Source organism: Podarcis gaigeae (genome assembly GCF_964106915.1).
Source record: "Podarcis gaigeae genome assembly, chromosome: 12".
Lineage (NCBI taxonomy): Eukaryota > Metazoa > Chordata > Lepidosauria > Squamata > Lacertidae > Podarcis > Podarcis gaigeae.
The window spans coordinates 43,008,239-43,028,543 of NC_139688.1; the positions used below are offsets into that span (position 1 = coordinate 43,008,239).

Sequence of the window (20,305 nt, forward strand, 5' to 3'; positions counted from 1 at the left end):
AAGAATAGGAAAAGAAGAAGCAGTAAATAAAACCACTTTGTAAAATTTCAACAGGACTCTTTTGGGGGAATACCCTCCTTTCTCATACATGTATTTTCTCAAGCACTGAGGGTTTGAAGGAGAAGCTTGGAGGGGGGTATTTGAAGGTGTGCTCCCACCCCGTCAGCGAATGGGTGGCAGGACTGTACCTTTCTCAAGATCTGCAAACCCTATCTTTCAAACCTCTATTTAGGTTTGAAGGAGAAGCGTGGAGAGGACTGTTTAAAGGCCTGATCCCACTTAGCCATAGCTACAGGGGCAGATGGGCACTCACTGCCAACCCCAGTATCAAACCCCATGGAGGTTTGAAAGTTCCATGGCTCGCTTTGAAGTCCCTACAGTCACAGCATCATAAGGAGGCATAGCTGACATCACCAGGACATCAGGTGATCGACAGGTGGGCAGCCACAAGCATCTGTTACCTTTGGCCTGCCCAGCTTGGGGAAAATAAAGACCTGGCTGTCCTGCCAGAAAAGATTCCACACCCCTTTTGTAAGAGATAGTAAAGTTGAGTTTGGCGCAAGCTGTGATGACGGGGGGTTGGCGAGGTCTAATGGGGGACAGGCTGGGTTGGTGAGCAATGCAAACAAGGGTGGCAGCCCCTAGAACTCCATATTTTTTCAATTTCTTCCATCATAGTAAACTCATTTCTTGTTTCATAAAACATCTGTGGTCTCAGCTTATTCTAAATACTCTCATGATTAGAAATTTGATAATCATGCTACCTAAGGAAGTTTTCAGAGAAACTCCAGGGAAATTTTGGAGGCTATTTGAGAATGGCCAGCTTGGCAAATAAGTAATTTCTTATCTGGTGGTGGCAAGTACCTCAAATAGGGAAAGTGAGGGTACAAGAAATGGGTATACTCTTGTACGCACAACAAGAGATGTTGTGGCCAAGTTGCTCTTCTCCAGATACCCAGGGGCCCAGGCTAGAATATGACTGTCACAGAGGCTACATGACAATTCTACAATATCTGCAATTCTGCACCAACAAGGAAGAAATATTAATTCAGTTGTTCTTTAATTACAAGGAAAAGAATACATGGCAGCCACTAATAGCTTGATTATATTATTAATTATCACATAGTTCTGTCTCAAATGATGTGTCTTAAAGCAAAACTCTTTAAGAAGTTGAAAATTAAATGACCCTGATCCTGTAAAATATTTGATTAACACTCTTCATTTTATGCATTATGAATCACTGCACTGAAGCAAAAGGCAATTTAAAATGGACATATGCTTTTGCAGGATTGGTTCCATAGGGTTTAAAACGTCAACTAGGATGAAATATATTTCAAAGTTGCAATTGTCAATTAAATCTGTTTCAGATTTAAAATCAGAGACAATGACCCTATTCCCCATATATATAGTAATTCTCCTCTAAATCTGGTTATTTTCTCTTTAAGTTTTATTATTTTTCTCTTTATTTTTTATTAAGTTTTTACCTTCTGTATCTGTTTATATCACATATTTTAGAGCTATACGTTTTGATTTAGCTGTACTATTTTGTACAGTCGTCTAGAAATATTTACATTTTGTAAACTTCTGAACTGACTTTTCCCTAACTTTCTTTTTTCTTTTTTCCTTTCTCCTCCTGTGATGAGGCTGCATTTTAATGTTTCAATGTTGTATTTTAATCTTGTTTTTATTATTGCTTGTTAGCCGCCCTGAGCCCGGCCTTGGCTGGGGAGGGCAGGGTATAAATAAAAAATATTATTATTATTATTATTAACTAGACATGATAAAAGAAACTATAAATCTAAGCACCATTAAGTAAGAAAATGTAATGGGTATTAGCCGTGCTAAAATAACAGCTAACCTTTTTCCTAGTGTGGCAACTCCTCCCCACCCCTGGAGGGTTCTTAGATTTTTAAATAGCTGCACAACAGACAGGTGAAATTAGACAGGTAAAATAACCCCCTCCTGCACACACACACACACACACACAGAGAGAGAGAGAGAGAGAGAGAGAGAGAGAGAGAGAGAGAGAGATGCAATGCAGCTTGCAAAGTCACAGAAGTCCACAAAAGTTCTCTCCTTCTCACACATAGATACAAACGATTAACATAGCTACTCCTTTGCACCACGGATGGTACCAGATTTCACTATACGAAGTAGACATTTGTCATCTATATACCTGCCAGTTAAGAACTGTGCTTCATGTGGCTGATAAAGCGGTTGATTCTAGTCCATGAAAGCTCACGCCACAATAACTGTGTTAGTCCCTAACAGTACTTTGTTGCTGTTTTTGCTTCAATAGACCAACAGGGAGACCTGCACCCTGCCTTGCTGGCCCTTTCCCATTTGGCCTGGGAGAGTGGAGTGCTGACTGACTCCAGCTACAAAAGCTGAGGCTGTTGAACAGATTCTTGGGCTGGAGTATTGTTTACGGGGGGGGGGGGTGTTGAGAGAGCTGTTGCTGTTATTATATTATTGTTGTATCTTTAGCTTTAGATCTTATGATTTATGTGGAAATTGTTTCCATTAGACTGTGTACTTTTTGATGTGTTTTATTTATTGTTTATGACTTCTGTTATGTTGTTTGTAATTATGTAAATCTTGTCATGTTGTAAGCCGCCTTGAGCATAGTTTCAACTATGGAAAGGTGGCATAAAAATAAAATGATGATGATGATGATGAGGGAGATGCTTCCAGTCCAAGAATAGGTATCTGTGACCTTCCAAGTATTGTTAGGCTGCAGCTCCCATTATTCCCTGACCGCTGGCCATGTTGACTGGGGCTGATGGGAGTTGTGGTCCAGCAGTATCTGAACAGCCACAGATTACCCCCTCCTGCTACAGTCCTTGACTGAAACACACCTAGCACTTCCGATAAAGAATGAACATAGTGATGTTATTCCCTGCATAGTATTTTCCCTCCAGGAATAGCTATTATATTCGGGGGGGGGGGCAGTCTGCTTTTACTTAGCAACAAATGCTATTTCCAGTTGATGAATATTCAGGAATTTGCAACAACAGTGATCTAGCCGAAGACAAAGGAAGACCATCAAGACCAGTATCATACACTGCCTGGCACAACTAGCCTGCTGAAGTCATCTGGACTTGTTTGGACTCATGCAATCCCTTGTCCTACAACCGCTGCAGGCAAAGATGCACCTTTGTTGCTCATTTATGGCACTTTGTATAATCAGGTTGATAAAAAGTTATTTCCGTCATTATCTAGGTAGGGAAGTGGGAGTAGGGGAATCTGCCATTGCACAGGCAGTGAAATGGCATGACCTTCATTTTCCCATGAGGAAGTTTTTACATGCACAACCATGTTCATCCTTTAGACACCTAGTTATCAAGTGTGAATTTTGGCACTGTCCTGATCTTATGACCACATGACAGACAGAGAGATCCACATATACACAATTTTTAGAAATCTCATTTTTAACCAAGGTTGGTGTTTGACTAGTGTTGGTGGTCATTTCCCCCCTCTATCTCATTGGGCCATGATTCTCCTTCGTTACACTCTCTTCATTCAATGTCTCCAGTTTCCTTAATTGGATCCATTTTACCTTGTATTTTTAGATCTCTGCATACTTAAACTCCTTTAGCTTCTCTTCTTCTCTCTTTTTTGTCATTCTTGCACTGCTAGTCCTTCTTGTGTCTAACTCTCAAGTTGTGTGTGTCATCTCTCTGTTCTGGAACTCACTGCTTCTTGAATTTCACACCTCTCCTTCCTTCCTTCCTTCCTTCCTTCCTTCCTTCCTTCCTTCCTTCCTTCTTTCCTTCCTTCCTTCCTTCCTTCCTTCCAAGTGTTGAAGCAGAATCAGAAAACCAGATCGTTTAACCTCAGATCACTCCCTCTTGGCCTTCATTTCTATCCCTTTTGTTTCTTTTGAAATTGTCAGAGGACTCTGGAAGTTGTTTTATACCAAGTCTGATCAATGGTTCTTCTAGCTCAATAGTGTTTGCATTGATTGGTTCTCTAGGTGTTTGTCCTAGCTCTGGAAAATAGGAGACCTTCTGCAGGCAAAGCCGATGGCCTTCCCCTAAACAAACTGGGCAAGATTTGCTGTGGTGTAGTGGCTGTGTGTGTACATCTCAACTCATGTGCCATGAAAAGATCACCACATGGGGATGGGAAGCCCACAATCTATTTGTCCAGTCTGTTCCTGAGACAACAAATTCAAAGTAGAGCAGAAATACAGGTTTCTCATCATGTTCAAAGTTCTTCCCATACACGGGTGAAGTCCTTTTTACAACTACAGTCGTACCTCAGTTTTCGAACAGCTTAGTTCTCGAACATTTTGCTCATGGAGGTCGCAAACCTGGAAGTGACTGTTCCAGTTTGCGAACTATTTTTGGAAGCCGAACGTCCGACGGGGCTTCCGTCAGAAGCCACACTTTGGTTTCCGAATGTTTTGGAAATCAAATGAACTTCTGGAATGGATTATTTTCATCTTCCAAGGTACGACTGTACTCTGTATTATTATTATTATCATCATCCCCATTTTATGGATGGGTAATTGAGCAAGAGTGAATTGCCCGCTCCCAGCTTGTGAATCCACAGCAGACGTAAAAGTTGAATTAGGACCTTCTTGGGTTATAGCCTGGCTTCTTAAGCAACTAAACTATATCACATTTTTGTTTACTTTGGCAGCTTTGAAGTCAGACTTGAACCGGTAGCAGAAAACACACACTATCTCCTTTGTTTGAAAGGAAATTCTATAGCAGGCCAGAATGGTTAAACTTTGAAGTTAGTTGTTTCATGTTGCCATATTAGTGTTCTGTGGAGAGTCAATTCATTTGTTAATTGGAGTAATCTGCAGCCATTTAGAGGCCACAACTGTTCATGCACATTTCAGAAACTCTAATAGTTTGAAGGAACAGAACAAATGACCTGGCTGAGACAAAGTTCCCCTTCCCAATCAGAATTAACATTTTCAGACTTTGCAAATTGAGGAAGCTGTACTAGTTAAATTCAAATTCTTTATAAATTGGTTCACTTTAAGGCAATGCCAATCTTTTGTGGTTGCTAATATTTTAGCCTAAGGGCAGGTAACTATAGTTCAGTCAAATTTTATCTAAGCATCTATAATCTGCTTTTCAACACAAAGGGAAGAACAATATTTAATCTCAAAAAAATCAAATGATACAAGACATTTATAGAGTCTAGGCGTACAATAAATTCAATGCATGGTAATGCCAACTGGATCTGTCACTGTGTCTTAAACCTCACTGTGACATTAAGCTGGTGAAACTTTGCAAATCATTTGCTCCCCATGCCACAATAAGCTGCCTTCACTTACTGACTTTCAGAGTTTGTCCTCATCAAATAATAGCAACTACTCACTGACTAGTACACAATAGTATAGACTTCTTTATGGAGCTTTCTTTGGCTCATAAGCCTTTATGCACACTGGATGACAAAATATTTAACATGCAAATCTTTAAGAGAAAGTTGAACAAAGTTACAGCACAGAGGCACTAGTGGGCACCATTATGATTTGTTCGTGTTCTTCTAAAATGTGCAGCTCTTTTAAGATTTTCTGTCTCCTAGCTCAGAGAAAACGAACTGTTCTTCTTCTGTTTGAACGGTCTCATGGGAAAGAGAATGACAGCACAGAGAAGGAAAGTACTTAGGTTGAGCTGGCAGAGCCTAAAAATGGAAGAAAAGAGGAAATAAATCCAGCCTGTATGCACTGTGTGTAGAATTTAATAGCTCCAAGAGATGTACATAGTGACATACATTTTATGTGCAGTTGTATACTATGTTTGGCCCTACAGGGCTGGATTAACCAGTAATCTAAACAAAGTATAATAAGGCATCAAAACTAAACTAATCCTTAATTTGCAGATCCACAGAACAACCCATGAATATAGATAACTGAGTGCAAATAGGATGGGCAGTGTGAATGTGATCATTGTGTGATCATTGTAAGGCTGCGTTGACTCAATAATACAAATTTCCTAGGTTTTGTAGGGAATGTCCACAGCTCTGTAATAGACCACACACTTTTCCATGCAAAGGTTCTGGGTTCAATCCATGGAACTGGTGTAGGATTTGATATTTGGGGGTGGTTTTTTTGGAGGAAGGGTATCTGAAGACAGAAGTTTGGAAAGAGAAAAGTCTGCAGTGGCTCCAGAAGAGGTCAATTCAGAGATGGATGATGATAACAATATTAATATTAAATTATTATTATTATTATTATTATTATTATTATTATTATTATTATTATTATTATTATTATTATTATTTTATACCCCACCCATCTGGCTGGGTTTCCCCAGCCACTCTGGGCAGCTTTCAACAAAATATTAAAAATACAATAAAATATCAGACATTAAAAACTTCCCTAAAAAGGGCTGCCTTCAGATGTCTTCTAAAAGTCAGATAGTTGTTTATTTCCTTGACATCTGAGGCTGTTTATGAGAGTGTGCTGGGGAATACAGATATTTACTTGAAAGCAGTGAGCAGGACCAAAGGAGCAGCAGCTGGGTCAGGTGTCTTGCACCCCTTTCTCTCACAGTACTGGCTTCAGTGTGTGACAGCAGAGCTTGTAGGCCTACATTAATTATTATAATTAGAGTGCTTCTTTCTTTAAAGTTTCCAAATCAGTTTTGGTGCCCTTTAACGGTTTTCTTTCTTTTAATGTCATTAGGTGGACTGACTTAAGGGACTGGTTGTTTTTTATAAAAAAAACCCCACTTATTGTTGCTATATTTGCTAATATTGAGCAGAGAGACTGGTATTTCAGGGGAAATCCCATAAATCTTGGGGGGACCCCTTCACTAAAGCTTAATCATTCTGACACACAAATATAGAAAACCTGGGGGGAAATCCCCAGACAGATGATTTTTTGCTAGCTAGGGGGCAGCACTTGTATGTGTGGAGAGGTCACCATAGCTTGTTATTTTTCCTTCCTGTGTTTCTTCCTGTCTGTGTGAGTGGGGAGGAAGACAGCTGTTAGAGGAAAGGGTTTCTGGATCCAGGTCATACTGTCTTAGGACCTTACTTAAACCTGCTTTTCTGGTCTATGATTGTACACCTGTGAAACAGGCACAGAACACAGTTGGGTTTGGTCTGTCTATCTGTAGTTGGTGTTTAAGAGTTAACCGTCCGCCTGGTTGGCTTCTGCATGTGGAATAAGGGGGCACCATCCCCTTTTGCCCCTTGCTTTAGGCAGCAAAATGTCTTGGGATGGCCCTGTTGCAGGCAAGGAACTGCTCTGCCTTCAGCAAGGGGACACCCACTGTGGATGGAGTTAAAAGGCAAAGTGGAGAGTCAGGAAGGATCACATTTGTGTTGGAAGCAAAAGCCATCTAAATCATCAAGAGACCAGCTTGGATGGCCACCAAGAGATTTTGTCAAGGGTTTTAGACAACTAAAATCAATTCATCCACTTTATCTGTTTTGAACATACTGGAGAGGCAGCTAAAGATGTCACAAATGGTTAGAGTTGCCTGGAAACCTTCAAGGTGTCAATTGACTGTATTTTTAGGTACAGGAATGTTACATGGACATGCCAGTTTCACCAGTGATTTGGAAGGGAAAAAAGACTAAAAACAAAACAAATGGACTTGGCAATATGCAAGGGAATAAAAATATCATGAGAGTGAAGCTGAGTTGAAGCAGGGTAACTCAAAATCAATATTTTGCTTTTAAACTCTTAAGGGGAGGCCCTGGAGGGCTGCACTCATTTTGTCCTCCTTACTTATTATCCTCAGAGGATTGGCTGAAAAGTGTCAAGATGACTCCATACTTACAGCTAGGACATTCCTCGCTGACAAGCCACTTGTTAGACTATTTGGCTGCTGCTTCACCCCCTAGCATGGGGTTTGTGCAGAGGATAAAATAAACAAAACAAAGCCCCAAACTTTGAACAGGTGGAATGTGCCCAATACAGTGGTAACTCTGGTTACGAACTTAATTCCTTCCATAGGTCCGTTCTTAACCTGAAACTGTTCTTAACCTGAGGTACCACTTTAGCTAATGGGGCCTCCCGCTGCCGCTGTGCCGCTAGCACACGATTTCTGTTCTCATCCTGAGGTAAAGTTCTTAACCTGAGGTAAAGTTCTTAACCTGAGGTACTACTTCCAGGTTAGCGGAGTCTGTAACCCAAAGTGTTCATAACCTGAGGTACCACTGTATGACATTTCAAGCACACTTCTCCCTTCTTTCCTGCCTACGCTTGCATCAAACAAATCTCTTAGTTATTGTGGCCACTCGAACTTAATTTGGATGGTTGCCCATGGCCTATCCATGTACTACGAATGACTGGTTTTTGGCACGTTTTACATGCTACGCAAACAGTTTCTTACACAAGGAGTATAATGTGGCAGAGGGACGTTATGCAACAACATGGCCACCATTTCTGTAAATTTTAAAACAAAAAACAAAGCAAATGACTATGGTACTACCAGGAATATTCATCCACTGAATGTCCTGGCAAACAGGAATGTTTCCAAATTTCTACTGAAAGTTAATAATGAGAAAGAGAGGTGCACCTCACTGGGGGGGGGGGCATTCCACAACAGGGGAACCACAACTAAAAAGGCCCTGTCATGGGACAGTGCCAACCTTTTTGGCTTCACTGGCCAGATGTTTTTCAGGCGAAATTGCAGCCCGGCCAAATTTTAGTGTCGGCCACATGATGCTAAATGACTGGCTTGTGGATGGTCCTGTCCACCTCTTGAAACTCCTAGTGCAATGTTTAAAGGTAAAGGTAAAGGACCCCTGGACAGTTAAGTCCAGTCTAAGGTGACTAAGGGGTTGTGGCGCTCATCTTGCTTTCAGGCCTTGGGAGCTGGCCTTTGTCCACAGACAGCTTTCTGGGTCATGTGGTCAGCATGACTAAACTGCTTCTGGCGCAACAGAATACCGTGGCAGAAGCCAGAGTGCACAGAAATGCCGTTTACCTTCCTGCCGCAGTGGTACCTATTTATCTACTCACACTGTTATGCTTTCGAACTGCTAGGTTGGCAGGTGCTGGGACAGAGCAATAGGAGCTCACTCCGTCTTGGGGATTTGAACAACCAACCTTCCGATCGGCAAGCCCAAGAGACTCGGTGGTTTAGACCAGTGTTTTTCAACCTTTTTTGGGCAAAGGCACACTTGATTCATGAAAAAAATCACGAGGCACACCACCATTAGAAAATGTTAAAAAATTTAACTCTGTGCCTATATTGACTATATATAAAGTAATTTTCTTGAATAGGAATCAAATAAACACAAAGAAAGTATTTTATAATTACTTTATTATTAAATAGTAAGTAAACAGAAATATGAAAAATTATAAAATACTTTATTTTTAAATCTTTCAAATTTTTCAATTTTCCCCACGGCACACCAGGCAACATCTCGCGGCACACTAGTGTGCCGCGGAACAGTGGTTGAAAAACACTGGTTTAGACCACAGCGCCACACTCTAGTGTTTAAAGGAGGATGCTTCAAACAGTGATTTTGCACTTTAACCAACCTCAGATGGAGGCATCAGAGTGGTATGTGGGGCCTGGCTTAAAGCACCTGGAAAAAGTGTTCTTTGAAGCAGTGTGGTGTAGTGGTTAAGAGCGGTAGTCTCGTAATCTGGGGAACCGGGTTCGCGTCTCTGCTCCTCCACATGCAGCTGCTGGGTGACCTTGGGCCAGTCACACTTCTTTGAAGTCTCTCAACCCCACTCACCTCACAGAGTGTTTGTTGTGGGGGAGGAAGGGAAAGGAGAATGTTAGCCGCTTTGAGACTCCTTAAAGGGAGTGAAAGGCGGGATATCAAATCCAAACTCTTCTTCTCTTCTTCTTCTTCTTCTATTGGTGGTGAGCAGTGGTGTGGGAAAGGAGAAAGACATATGCACTGGGCATAACAACCCAGTGAGGTTGACTAGGCTGAGAGGCTGTGATGGGCTCAAGGTCACCTCCATGGCTGAATGGGGATTTCAGCCCTGGTCTCAAAGGTCTTAGTCCAACATTCTAGCCACTATACCACACTCATACTTAAAGTGACCACCAACAATTTGAAAGGCATGTGCATTGACAGCTACAGAATAAAATCTTTTAATTTCCCAGGAGACAATGTGTGTTCTGGATGTTATCCTTCATGAGGTCTATTATTATTATTATTATTATTATTATTATTATTATTATTATTATTCCGTCCTATACTTGGGGGTCTCAGGACAGTTCACAGAATAAAATCAAGATATAAAACTACAAAATACCTTATAAAAATAAAAACAACAACCCAATAGCCCCCCCCCCAAATACACATTTTAATAGGACGTAAATTGTATCAACCAAAGGTCTGGTTAAAAAGGAACATTTTTGCCTAGCACCTAAAGGTGTATAATAAAGGCGCCAAGCGAACTTCCCTGGGGAGAGCATTCCACAGACGGGAATGATTGCAGAGAAGGCCCATTCTTGTGTTGCCATGCTCCAGACCTCTCGAGGAGGAGGCACACAAAGAAGGGCCTCAGAAGATGATCTCAGGGTCCAGGTAGGTTCATATGGAAAGAGGCGGTCCTTGAGGTATTGAGGTCCTGAGCCGTTTAAGGCTTTATAGGTCAAAACCAATGTTATCATTATCATTTCACTGCTGGATCTGTATCTAAGTGTTTCTTTTTGTGGCAGTGATCCTACAAGCAGCAATGAGAAGAGCATCACAGGAGATTTTTTGATAGGCATGTGTGGCAGTTTGAACCAGTTTCACATCTCTAGTTATAACTCAATCTATTATTTATTCCACCCCAACGGTATTTGTTTCTGAGAGCAAAAAACACCTCCCGAAATACAATCTTCAATTTTTTTTAGTAGAAACAGAAAGGGTCAAACAAGAAAAATACTATGTCAGTCACCCATTCCCTTTCTTACTCATTTTCCCCTACCTAACATATATGGTTTGTAAAGAAAAAAAGCAACTCACAAAAGTACTGCAACTTTAAATTACTGCTTTAGGTCCCTGCAAAGAGTAATAATTTCACAAGTGGAATCATGTCAATTGAACAGCCATCAGCAAGGATTGGGTGTGCCAGGACCTGTCTATGAGTTTGTCAACCCCTAGTAATTGAACCTCATTAACTTCAATTGATTGACTCATATATGGGATTTCAGAAATGTGTTAGTTCAGTTTTTAATCTCACATTGGAAACTGCTTTCCCCCCTCCTTGAACTTGTGTGTGTACTGGGTGGGTGGGTGTTATAGACAGTAAAATAGATATATTTATCATCTTTGCTGTTCACATCATGTGTCTGATAGCATAATTTTTTGTGTATGAAAGCTCACCCCAAGATAATTTAGTTAGTCTTTTAAGGTGTTGCTCTAACAGTGCAGCAATAGACTGTACCATGCAAATCTTTAATAAGGTTAGATAAGTGAGAACGTACACATGATGGAGCCTGTGTGTTCAGGGACGATAGGGGCATTCACATGTTACATTCAATGAATGTACAATCTGTGAACATAAATGGTTAAACAGAACAAATCAATGTACAGTGGTACCTCGGCTTACATACGCTTCAGGTTACATACGCTTCAGGTTACATACTCTGCTAACCCAGAAATAATGCTTCAGGTTAAGAACTTTGCTTCAGGATAAGAACGGAAATCGTCCTCCGGCGGCGTGGCGGCTGTGGGAGGCCCCATTAGCTAAAGTGGTGCTTCAGGTTAAGAACAGTTTCAGGTTAAGAACAGACCTCCAGAACGAAGTAAGTACTTAACCCGAGGTACCACTGTATACTCTTTCACACAAACACGTCTGTCTACCTGTGTAGAAACAGCTTGTGCCTTTATTAACTGCAGCATGTGTACAACCTAATATGCCCCTGAAAACCAATGGCTATGGAAGAGAGGGAAGCCTGGGTCTTTCATACCCTACTTGTGGGCTTTGGGGAGGCATCTGGTTGGTGTCTGTGAGAAGGAAGATAGAATAGATTAGGGTTTCCCAAACTTGGGTCTCCAGCTGGTTTTGGAATACAGTTCCCATCATCCCTGAACACTGGTCTTCTGGTTAGATAGGGATGATGGGAGCTGTAGTCCAAAAACAGCTGGAGACCCCAGTTTGGAAAATCCTGGAATAGATGGACCTTTGATCTTACCTTGCAGGGCTCTTCATATGTTCTTGCTTATCTACTGTATATTTTGGAAAGCGATTTGTCTGTCTGTCCATGTTTTCTCTTTGGTTTTGGCCGCGCCTTGAGATATGATTGCCAAACTTGGCATGAGGGTTTCTGAATCAAGATACTGGACTGAAACATGACTTTGGGTGACTTCACCCAATTTTTGGCATGAGGGGTCCAAACTGCATTGATATGGACACCTCTGAAGATATTGTTGCCCCATCTGGTGGCACTTCACCCATTTTTGTGTGAGAGCGCCAACCTGCATCAATTTGGATGCCTCTGAAGATCCTGTTGCCCAACTCAGGTTGAGAGTCTTAAGCTGCAGGAGGTGGTCTTGGGCTATGCTTGCACAATGGACACCATGTTGAATCAAGATGGCAGACCAAAATAATCCTAATGAAATATGAACTACTCCCCCACACCAAAAAAATAATATTAAAATTGATTTGAGGTCAGGCCAGGTGTTCCCTGGATCAGATCGAAGCCCTAGGTGGGTGTGAGCATGTGAAGGCCTGAAACTCATAAATCACACTATTCATATACAAATCATAATTTTTTTTGTTTCTTTAAAGTCACTGGCGTCATCAGGGCTTTCTACTAGTCCACTATACTATATATTTTGGAAAGATATTTGTCTGTTTGCTACATGTTAGAACATTTCTTAAGATACTGAAACCAAATTTTGTACAGTGGTACCTCAAGTTACATATGCTTCAGGTTACATATACTTCAGGTTACAGACTCCGCTAACCCAGAAATAGTACCTTGGGTTAAGAACTTTGCTTCAGGATGAGAACAGAAATCGCGCAGCAGCGGCGTGGCGGCGGCAGGAGCCCCCATTAGCTAAAGTGGTGCTTCAGGTTAAGAACAGTTTCAGGTTAAGAACAGACCTCCGGAACGAATTAAGTACTTAACCCGAGGTACCACTGTATGATTATTCCCAAGATCAAGGAGCCAGGATTTCAGCCATGTTTGGATGCATCTGGGTGCCATTTTGAATCAAGATGGCAGACTGAACCATGCAAACCTGCACTGATTTTTGTTTCTTTGTTTAGAATTCTTGAGCAATACTGGGCATAAGGTTACTATAAAAGATGAGATTATTTGTAGAGCTATTCATATTTTTTAAATAAACAGGCTCCAGTTCATATGTTTGCCTCTTTAACATAGAAGAGTGGCTACAGTGGCTACTGTCCCCCCAAAGCAAGGGCAAAACTATACTATAGCAGGATGTTTCATCTCATCTCTCAAAGAAATCTGTTCATTTGATAATAATTCAATAATTTTCTCTTTCATTTTTGGTCTGTCTGTGTGCATGAGAATCCCAGTACAAGAAGATGGGCTGGGATGAACTTCGAGACACCAGTGGCACTGTGAGTTAAACCACAGAGCCTAGGGCTTGCCGATCAGAAGGTTGGCGGTTCAAATCCCTGCGACGGGGTGAGCTCCTGTTGCTCGGTCCCCTGCTCCTGCCAACCTAGCAGTTGGAAAGCGCAAAGTGCAAGTAGATAAATAGGTACTGCTCCGGCGGGAAGGTAAACAGCGTTTCCGTGCGCTGCTCTGGTTCGCCAGAAGCGGCTTAGTCATGCTGGCCACATGACCCGGAAGCTGTACACTGGCTCCCTTGGCCAGTAAAGCGAGATAAGCGCCGCAACCCTAGAGTCGTCTGCGACTGGACCTAATGGTCAGGGGTCCCTTTACCTTTATAAAGTCATAGAGCTGGGTTGCTGCCAGACTGCCTCTGTCTTGTGGGAATGATTCAAGTGCGTACTGGAACTGAAGTGGATGGCTTCTGTTGGGCAATTGGCAGGGAAATGCCCGAAGTCTACTCCTCATCTGTTTAACTGTGCTGTATGGGATATTGCTATGCAGACACTGTATCACAGCCTGTTCTAAAAATAAACTGTGGCTGGGAAACAGTTTTTTAATAGTTTGCGTGGAATGTCATCAGCTGAAACATTTGCTGTACTTAAAATCTTACAAAGGGTCACACAGATGATTGCAAAAACGTTTTTTAAATCTACAGGTATTCAAAAACTCTAAAAAAAGATTACAGTGTGTGTTTGTGTGTGTGTATATATAAAAGTTTATATAGTTAACCATATTCTTAATCTCCCACAATTCGTTTTCATGCTCTCCTATTCTAGAATACTAGCTTTTACATCTCTTCAATTTAGCATGTAAGGTAAAATTTACACAAAGTACGGTAAGTTTTTGCATAAGGGAATTAATCTAGAGATTCTTAAAAACCACAAAAAACACAAGTAACGTGAAGCAGAAGAAGAAATGGTAGGCAAAAAGTCTACGTGCAGTAAGTTGTGGTAGAATTGATATCTTCTCTGAAGGGTTTTATAAATAAAATAAATATAAAAAGACAAGTAACTTTCTCACCTAATTTGCTTGCAGAACTGATAATTAAGTGTTGCTGGCTGCATCACATTTGTGATACTTGATATTGTGTCTCTGCATATTTAGAGGCTAAAATCGTTTTGCTTTTTTGCTGAGTAAAACATCCATTTCATGGATGCTTTCCGCCCACGGATAATGTCTAGCTCCTGTCTTATAACTTCCCCTCCAATGGAGAAACCTCCCATTTGGGTTAAAATTCCCCCATGTCCCAAATTTAAAGGGAATTCTGACATCCTCATACAACACCTGGGAGTAAAAGCAGAGGTCACTGATCTGCAGGTGCACATGTGCCAACAGAGACCTTTGCTGGTACCTGCAGAGTCTCCCCCCCCTTGGATGAAATTAGGCTTAAAAGAAGCATTTCCTTGTAGGTTGTGGTGAGTGCTTTGTTGCAGTGTGTGTGTGTTTGTGAGTGTGTGTACACACACACACAGTGCTCATAACAGTCTTAAAAAGGTAAAGGTAAAGGGACCCCTGACCATTAGGTCCAGTCGTGACCAACTCTGGGGTTGCGGCACTCATCTTGCTTTATTGGCCAAGGGAGCTGGTGTACAGCTTCCAGGTCATGTGGCCAGCATGACTAAGCCGCTTCTGGCAAACCAGAGCAGCACATGGAAATGCTGTTTACCTTCCCGCCGGAGTGGTACCTATTTATCTACTTGCACTTTGACATGCTTTTGAACTGCTAGGTTGGCAGGAGCAGGGACCGAGCAGCGGGACCTCAACCCATCGCAGGGATTTGAACTGCCGACCTTCTGATCAGCCAATCCTAGGCTCTGTGGCTTAACCCACAGCACCACCCATGTCCCCATAACAGTCTTAGGTAAAGGTAAAGGGACCCCTGACCATTAGGTCCAAGTTGTGGCCGACTCTGGGGTTGCATCGCTCATATCGCTTTACTGGCCGAGGGAGCCGGCGTACAGCTTCCGGGACAAGTGGCCAGCATGACTAAGCCGTTTCTGGCGAACTAGAGCAGCACACGAAAATGCCGTTGACCTTCCCGCTGGAGCGGTACCTATTTATCTACTTGCACTTTGACGTAGCAGTCTTACCTGTTTGTAAATCTGCTGTGGGCCAAAAAGAAGATTGGCACTTCCCAAACTTAAGGCTACAAACTGTCTCTGTTAATAATAGAAATCATAATAAACATAGGATGGTGTTCAAAAGGAAGTTTCCAACTATTTGTAGATTGTTTTGTGGGCAGCTGGTTCCAAGATGCAAGCTACAATAGATGAAAGATAATGACAGGAAGGGGATTCAGACCAATAAATCACTTTTTGAGGGATGGCTTCTTTCTATTAAGACAAACTTTCGAAAGATTTCTATTTAGCCCACTGCTTTTCAGTGCTTGGCAGTGTAGGATTGTTTCCCTCCCCCCCCCCCCCGCTCAGTTGTGTATATGTAAGGAGGTCCAGAGGGGAAACATCTATTTTGCAAAGACATTTTTTCTCAGAATCTATGGCTCTGATTTGACTGAGCGACACAGAAGCATTAGAGGCCTCTAGTTCTCCTGCCGCACACTTTTGATGCCAACCCAACACCGAGAATTGTGCAATGCACTCTGCCCTCCTTCTGAGTAGGTGCTTATTCTGTTCCATCAAAGAGCTTTCCAGCAACTACCGTATTTTTCGCCCTATAGGACACACTTTTCCCCCTCCAAAAATAAAGGGGAAATGTGTGTGCGTCCTATGGGGCGAATGCAGGCTTCAGGAAGCTATCTGCAAGCCTTGGGAGCCCGCGGGAGTTTCCGCTGGGCTCCCAAGGCTTGCGGACAGCAGCCTGCAGCCCGAAACCCGGGGAGCGCAGCGGAGCGCGCCCCGGGCTTCGGGCAGATATCTGCAAGCCTGGGGAGACCGGCGGGAGTTCCCGCCGGGCTCCCCAGGCTTGCGGATAGCAGCCTGTTCTGGGGGCTGGGGTCGGGGGGAAGCTTGGGCTTCCGCCACCCCAGCCCCGCGCATGGGGGGGAAATAATTCCCCCCCTTTATTTCCCCCCAAAAAAACTAGGTGCACCCTATGGGCCGGTGCGCCCTATAGGGCGAAAAATATGGTATCTGGACAATAGCTGCTCAAATCCAGAGACGAAAGGCAGTTCTCTGAACATTCTGCAACAAGTTGTGCAACCGGATCTGCTTCTCTCCTTACTGCTGGTAAGTCCAACATCACTGCTTGTTCAGTAAACATCTCCTCTTCCCCGTTTCTAGAGTGCCCTCGGGTTTTCCTTCACACGCTTCTTCGTGAGTTCACCGTTTCCGGTTTGTGACTCATTGTTGCTCCAGTGCAGCTCCTTATCTTTCGCGTCTTCTTTAGACATGGATTTCAGTCGCTTTCTTCCCGAAATGCCTCATCAGTGCCAACAGCATTCTTGAATTGAAACATGCTGGTTGTTGCACCGTCCATGATTAGTTAGTCCATTTTTAGTACCACTGGTTGTTGGTTGTATTTACATACCATCATTTTCTCCAAGGGGCTCAACTTGGGGTCTGAGTGGGCACTTGAACCCTGATCTCCCAGTTCCTAGTCTGACGCTCTAATCACTATGCCACCCTGTCTCTGGACATGTGTGAAGCATCCAACAACAGTCGGAGCATTCCCAGAAATAAAATCTAGCTCAAAATGTCAGTGTGACCACATCCTCAAGTTACTGCCTGCAAGGAACCCTTCAGCAAAGGTCAGAGGTAACGTTACATAATCTCACATGAGCTAACAGCTATTCTTGCTTAATATTATTATCCCACATTACATTATCTTGTTGTGAGTCAGCAAGAGCACAAAGGCATTATCATTGCACAATCTGGCATGATGTGCTAAAGAATGAAGTTCTATCACAGCATCTTGGCTGAGCAGAATTATATCTGGCCCTGATCACTTTTTTTATTTTTGCCGATAAATGGCTTAGACGTTTCCCATTTAGTACAGTATTGGCTGAATTGGTCATACTATTTTTTTTTACTTTTTTTAAAAATGTGGGCAATTAATTTAACCCAACTTCAATTATGTGTGTAAAAATAAATAAAAAGAATGCTCACATTGAACAACTTATTTTAGCAGGTCAGTAAATTTGGCCCATAAATAAAAACAGAGGCAACAGTCATTTGTGCAACATTTTCCAAAAAAAATTGGGCGAGAGAGAAACTTTGTGCTGCATGTGGTTTAATGTGACATCCTTTGTGATTTTGACATCATTGATATAAAAGCTTTATGTTAAAGGGCAAAGGTTGAACAAATTTGACAGGTGATATTTGAGTACAATAGAACAATAACATTAAGTCAAACAACAATATTAAGTTCTGCTCTGCTGTGAGACCCCAAACCAGCTGCATGGCTACCTCACTTTGCCTAATGTTAGGGCCGGCCCTGCAACAATCATCACTCTGGTTCCTCTAGGGTGAAGAGTATCTTCTAGGCTTCAGTACCAATTTAAGTGCTGTCAATCAGGCTATTCTTATGTTCTTAATCCACAGTACCTCCAGGAAAATCTAGGAAAGATGTACTATCTGAAACCATGGTGGCAGTCAGTGAAGGTAGTACGAAGCAAAATGGACTGTTGGTTTGACCCCTGTATAAGGCAGCTTCCTATGCTATTTGTTCCTAAGCTCAGTAAAGCCCTCACATCCAAGTCAGTTACTCTGCCTGAATGCCCCATTGTGGGAGGGGTAGGTGCCACTGGCCCTTCAGGAGGTGGCAGTGCATCCTACTTTCAAGACGGTTGGAGGATGGATGGCGGCTAACAGATTGAGGTTGAATCCTGACAAGACAGAAGTACTGTTTTTGGGGGACAGGTGGCGGGCAGGTGTGGAGGATTCCCTGGTCCTGAATGGGGTAACTGTGCCCCTGAAGGACCAGGTGTGCAGCCTGGGAGTCATTTTGGACTCACAGCTGTCCATGGAGGCACAGGTCAAATCTGTATCCAGGGCAGCTGTTTACCAGCTCCATCTGGTACGTAGGCTGAGACCCTATCTGCCTGCAGACTGTCTCGCCAGAGTGGTGCATGCTCTGGTTATCTCCCGCTTGGACTACTGCAATGCGCTCTACGTGGGGCTACCTTTGAAGGTGACCCGGAAACTACAACTAATCCAGAATGCGGCAGCTAGACTGGTGACTGGGAGCGGCCGCCGAGACCATATAACACCGGTCTTGAAAGACCTACATTGGCTCCCAGTACGTTTCCGAGCACAATTCAAAGTGTTGGTGCTGACCTTTAAAGCCCTAAACGGCCTCGGTCCAGTATATCTGAAGGAGCGTCTCCTTCCCCATCGTTCTGCCCGGACACTGAGGTCCAGCTCCGAGGGCCTTCTGGCGGTTCCCTCACTGCGAGAGGCCAAGTTACAGGGAACCAGGCAGAGGGCCTTCTCGGTAGTGGTGCCCGCCCTGTGGAACGCCCTCCCATCAAATGTCAAAGCGATAAACAACTACCTGACATTCAGAAGACATCTGAAGGCAGCCCTGTTCAGGGAAGTTTTTAATATGTGACATTTTAGTGTATTTTTCATCTTTGTTGGAAGCCGCCCAGAGTGGCTGGGGAAACCCAGCCAGATGGGCAGGGTACAAATAATAAATTATATTATTATTATTATTATTATTATTATTATTATTAGACAATCTCTCTGGACGCAGAATTATTGTTCATGGGACAATATTCCCCTTTGGGACAAAGGGTTCAAGAGGGTGGTGTGCTTAGAAGAAGTGGGTTATCTGGGCCCATTACAATTCGGCTTCAGGACTGGATACAGCACTGAAGGTGCTTTGGTCACCCTAGGTGGTAACTTTTGTCAGGAGATGGACAGGAGGACTGCAACCTTTTTGGTTCTCCTTGACCTCTCAACAGCTTTTGATATTGCTTGTGGGATGTAACATAAGCAGTCAAGTACAACACTTCCTGTTAGCCCAGAGTGGACACACAGGGGGATGTTACTCCAGCCAGGAGGACTTCCTGTCACACCTGGTCTGGAGCATCCTCCCCCTGCCTGTGACCAGGTAGATGGGCGTGACCCTGTGAGACCCTGTAAAAGGGCCGGTCATGCAGCCATCTTCCTCTTTTGCTGCTTTCTTCTGATACTGATGTATTTTGCTGTCTGCTGGTTCTCAGCCACAAGCACATGGGCTCAAATCCCTACATGGGATGAACCCACTCTCTTTTCTGTAACTCCAAGCTAAAAGCCTGCCTTCAGGGAACCCAAAGTGAACTGAATGTAAGTAAACTTCTTATCAGTACTTTTAAAGAAGACTGTTGTGTCTTTATTCAACAGGGATAAAAGGGGAATTTACCAGGATCAAGCACAATCTGGACAAGTCAGATTGGATTGCTTAAGTAAAGAGATTCAAATTAATCTACCAACTAGCTCCCTGCTATATATTGGGGAATGTACTCTGTTACTGACTCACAAGCGTAAGTGAGGAAGGATAATATTTAATCAATATATCCTCTCCTACTATATACAACATTCCCACACTGCTGACCACTTTATCCTCTTAAAGCAGCTCTAGGCATTGGAAGTTGAGCTACCATGTTGACAGATGTTCTCCTCCAACCTACAAGGCTGATTTCACAGAATAAAGCTGGGGGCAATTGCAGGTTGCTTTGGGAGCTAACCTGTGGGTTTCGCCAGGTGGCAATCTTGTTCCCCATGCCTTTTAACATATATATGAAGCAATTGAAAATTATTAACAGGGGATTTGGAGTGAAGTGTCATCAGTATGTTGACGGCACCTAGCTCTATTGGACTGTTCTCTCTGAATCAGACGAATCATTCTAAGGTGTTATATTAAGGTCAGTGCTTGGAAGAGGTAACATGCTGGAT

At 42.8% G+C, this 20,305-nt stretch overlaps 1 protein-coding gene across 7 annotated transcripts in view; it reads right to left on the bottom strand.

Annotated features, from left to right (window-relative positions):
* EOMES (eomesodermin) overlaps positions 1-20,305 on the bottom strand; it is a 155,887-nt gene that overhangs the window by 13,252 nt on the left and 122,330 nt on the right. Inside the window, exon 2 of one of the 7 annotated variants that reach the window (XM_083705814.1) lies at positions 3,560-3,772. The exons of 4 other annotated variants lie outside the window; for them this stretch is intronic. In XM_083705814.1, coding sequence (XP_083561940.1) covers positions 3,560-3,582 — 23 coding nt within the window. In that variant the 5' untranslated portion in view covers positions 3,583-3,772. Of the gene's footprint in view, positions 1-3,559; positions 3,777-13,799; positions 13,904-20,305 lie in introns of those variants that run through there. 2 more of the 7 variants (XM_083705815.1, XM_083705820.1) reach the window with 2 other exon arrangements.